The sequence below is a fragment of the Myotis brandtii genome, unplaced genomic scaffold (assembly GCF_000412655.1).
Source record: "Myotis brandtii unplaced genomic scaffold, ASM41265v1 scaffold411, whole genome shotgun sequence".
In the NCBI taxonomy this organism is placed as follows: Eukaryota; Metazoa; Chordata; class Mammalia; order Chiroptera; family Vespertilionidae; genus Myotis; species Myotis brandtii.
In genome coordinates, this window is record NW_005365804.1 from 1,135,641 (window position 1) to 1,138,163 (window position 2,523).

At 66.5% G+C, this 2,523-nt stretch overlaps 1 protein-coding gene across 1 annotated transcript in view; it reads left to right on the forward strand.

Moving 5' to 3' along the window:
- Positions 1-2,523, forward strand: part of LOC102249251 (kinesin-like protein KIFC3) — a gene marked incomplete at its 3' end in the record, with an annotated part of 7,421 nt that extends 4,898 nt beyond the window's left edge. The window contains exons 6-9 of the mRNA XM_014545520.1: positions 74-178; positions 1,355-1,485; positions 2,097-2,220; positions 2,398-2,523. Of these exons, the coding sequence (XP_014401006.1) occupies positions 74-178; positions 1,355-1,485; positions 2,097-2,220; positions 2,398-2,523 (486 nt within the window). The remainder of the gene's footprint in view (positions 1-73; positions 179-1,354; positions 1,486-2,096; positions 2,221-2,397) is intronic.

Here is a 2,523-nt window from a genome sequence, read left to right on the forward strand (position 1 = left end):
AGAGGAGCTGGTGGGGACCCTGGTCCCAGCAGCCCCCGCAGCCCCACGCCCTCCATCCCATGTCCCCTCCCAGGTCTTCCAGGAGGTGCAGGCCCTGATCACCTCCTGCATCGACGGGTTCAATGTCTGCATCTTCGCCTACGGCCAGACGGGTGCTGGCAAGACGTACACGATGGAGGTGGGTGCCCGCTGCCTGGGGCGGGGTTCAGACGTGAGGACCACCCCTGGCTGCCACGGGTGGGGGTTCAGGGTTCTGTGTGGTGTGTTGTGCCTCCCTCGGTCTTCACGACCTCCCCGCCACCAGCGCCTGAAGAGGGGGCGCCTTGCCCAAGGGCACTGGGATGGTCCCCGTGGTAGGAGGGGCAGGGGCGACGACAGCCACCACAGAAGGGTCCTGGCCTGAAGTCAGAGTCAGTCTCTCAGGACCGGCTCTCCTGGATTGGGCTCCACACGTGTTTATTGGGCTCCTGCGGGACGGCTGCCCGGGCTGGGCCCTGGGGCTGTCAGGATGGATAAGGGCAGGTCTGTGCCCTGGAGGCGGTCTGGCCCCGTGGGAGAGACTGGCCGGTGAAGACTGTGGTGGGTGGGAGCCCTGCTCTTACCTGCCTCCTCCCTGCTGGCGGCTGACCCCTCCCCTCGGGGACCCGGCCTCTAGAGGAGGAAGAATCTTGTCTGTAGATGAAAATGGAAGGCTGGCCCCGGGGTCTTTGGTTTGTCAGCATTTCCCTGGCTCTTGACGGGGCGGTTTCCTGGGTAGAGACGGAGGGCAAGTGTCCTGGTGTCGGGACAAGGCGAGTGAGAGGGCCCTTTGGTGGGAGGGGCCCTCAGAGGGGAAGCGAGAGCCCAGGTGAGATTTCCTCTCGGAAAGGCCGGGAGCTCAGGGTCCCAAGGTCCCTGCCGGCTCCACCTGGGCCTCCCCTCCGCCACCTAGAGCCCGGCTCACGGCCTCCCTGATATCGGCCCCCTGTGGGCAGCGGCAGGGAAATCGGGTTCCCCGTGTCCCTCCCAGGCGGCTCACCAGGGCCAGGTACACATCTGGCTCCCAGCAGCCGTGTGCTGCCCCGGCCGGCGTTTCACCTGGGCGCCCTGCTCTGTCTAGGGCAGTCCGGCAGGGGGTACCATTTTAAAGGTGGGAAACTGAGGCCCAAGCAGGTGAATGAAGGAAGTTGCTTGCAGTGGGGGGAGGGGGTTTGGGGACAGCCCACCCTGCAGATGGAGGCTTTGGGCAGGGAGGCTGGCCTGCGAGGGGCAGCTGGAGGGGGCTGGGGGCCATAGGCACCCTGTGAGTATCTGCACAGGCCACCCCTCGTGGTGGGGAGGGGCCCAGCTCACGGGGCCTTGCTTCTGCCCCCAGGGAACCCCTGAGAACCCAGGCATCAACCAGCGGGCCCTGCAGCTGCTCTTCTCCGAGGTGCAGGAGAAGGCCTCCGACTGGGAGTTCACCATCACCGTCAGCGCGGCCGAGATCTACAACGAGGCCCTCAGGTTGGAGGCTGGGGCGGGGGGAGGTCAGCAGGTGGAGGGCCCTCAGGTGGGTGGTTCTCAGGTGTGAGCCCTCAGGTGGGCGGCCCTGGGGTGGCACATGCCTCCGGGAAGCTTTGTGGTCTCGGACCGTGTAGAGCCAGGTGGGATGGGAATGGGAGTCTCCTTGAAGGAGTGGGGGGCTGTACACCAGGACTCAGCTCAGAGCGTCTGCTGGCCCCAGGCCCTTCCCCCACCAGCGGGCAGGGGAGGAGGGCAGGGAGGAGGGCTCTCTCTCTGCTCCCTGAGGAGTTCCTTTTCCCCTGGAAGCTCCTCCCATACCCGCAGGCTGCCCAGGTGTGATGCGAGTGGGCTGTGGGGGGCCTGCCCACAGCGGCCAGTGCACTGTGGGGGCAGGAGGAGCACCACCACAGGCCTTTTGGGGGACAGTCGGTCTCCGCCCTTCAGTGGGCTGAGTGCAGGGAGGAGGAGGAGGAGGAGGAGGAGGGGCTTAGCCCAGTGTCCAGGAAGGGGTGTGGTTGGATGGGGGACATTCCAGGTTTGGGGCAGGTGCAGAGCCAGCAGACACAGGAGGAGAGCGTGACTGTCGTCCCCTCCACCCCCACCCCCGGCAGGGACCTGTTGGGGCAGGAGCCCCAGGAGAAGCTGGAGATCCGGCTGTGCCCCGATGGCAGCGGGCAGCTGTACGTGCCAGGGCTGACGGAGTTCCGGGTGCAGAGCGTGGACGACATCAACAAGGTGTGGAGCTGGGGGGACGGGGCGGGGAAATGTGGGGAGCCCCCGCCCAGAGCTTTCTGAGCCTGTTTCCTCCGCTGTGCCATGCAGAGGGTGACACCCTCACTGGGGTGGGTACTTGGGGACGGGGCAATCCCAAGGCCCCACTCGAGCCTGTACCTCTGCCCCGCCCGCCTCCAGGTGTTTGAGTTCGGCCACACCAACCGCACCACGGAGTTCACCAACCTGAACGAGCACAGCTCCCGCTCGCACGCCCTGCTCATCGTGACGGTGCGCGGTGTGGACTGCAGCACCGGCCTCCGCACC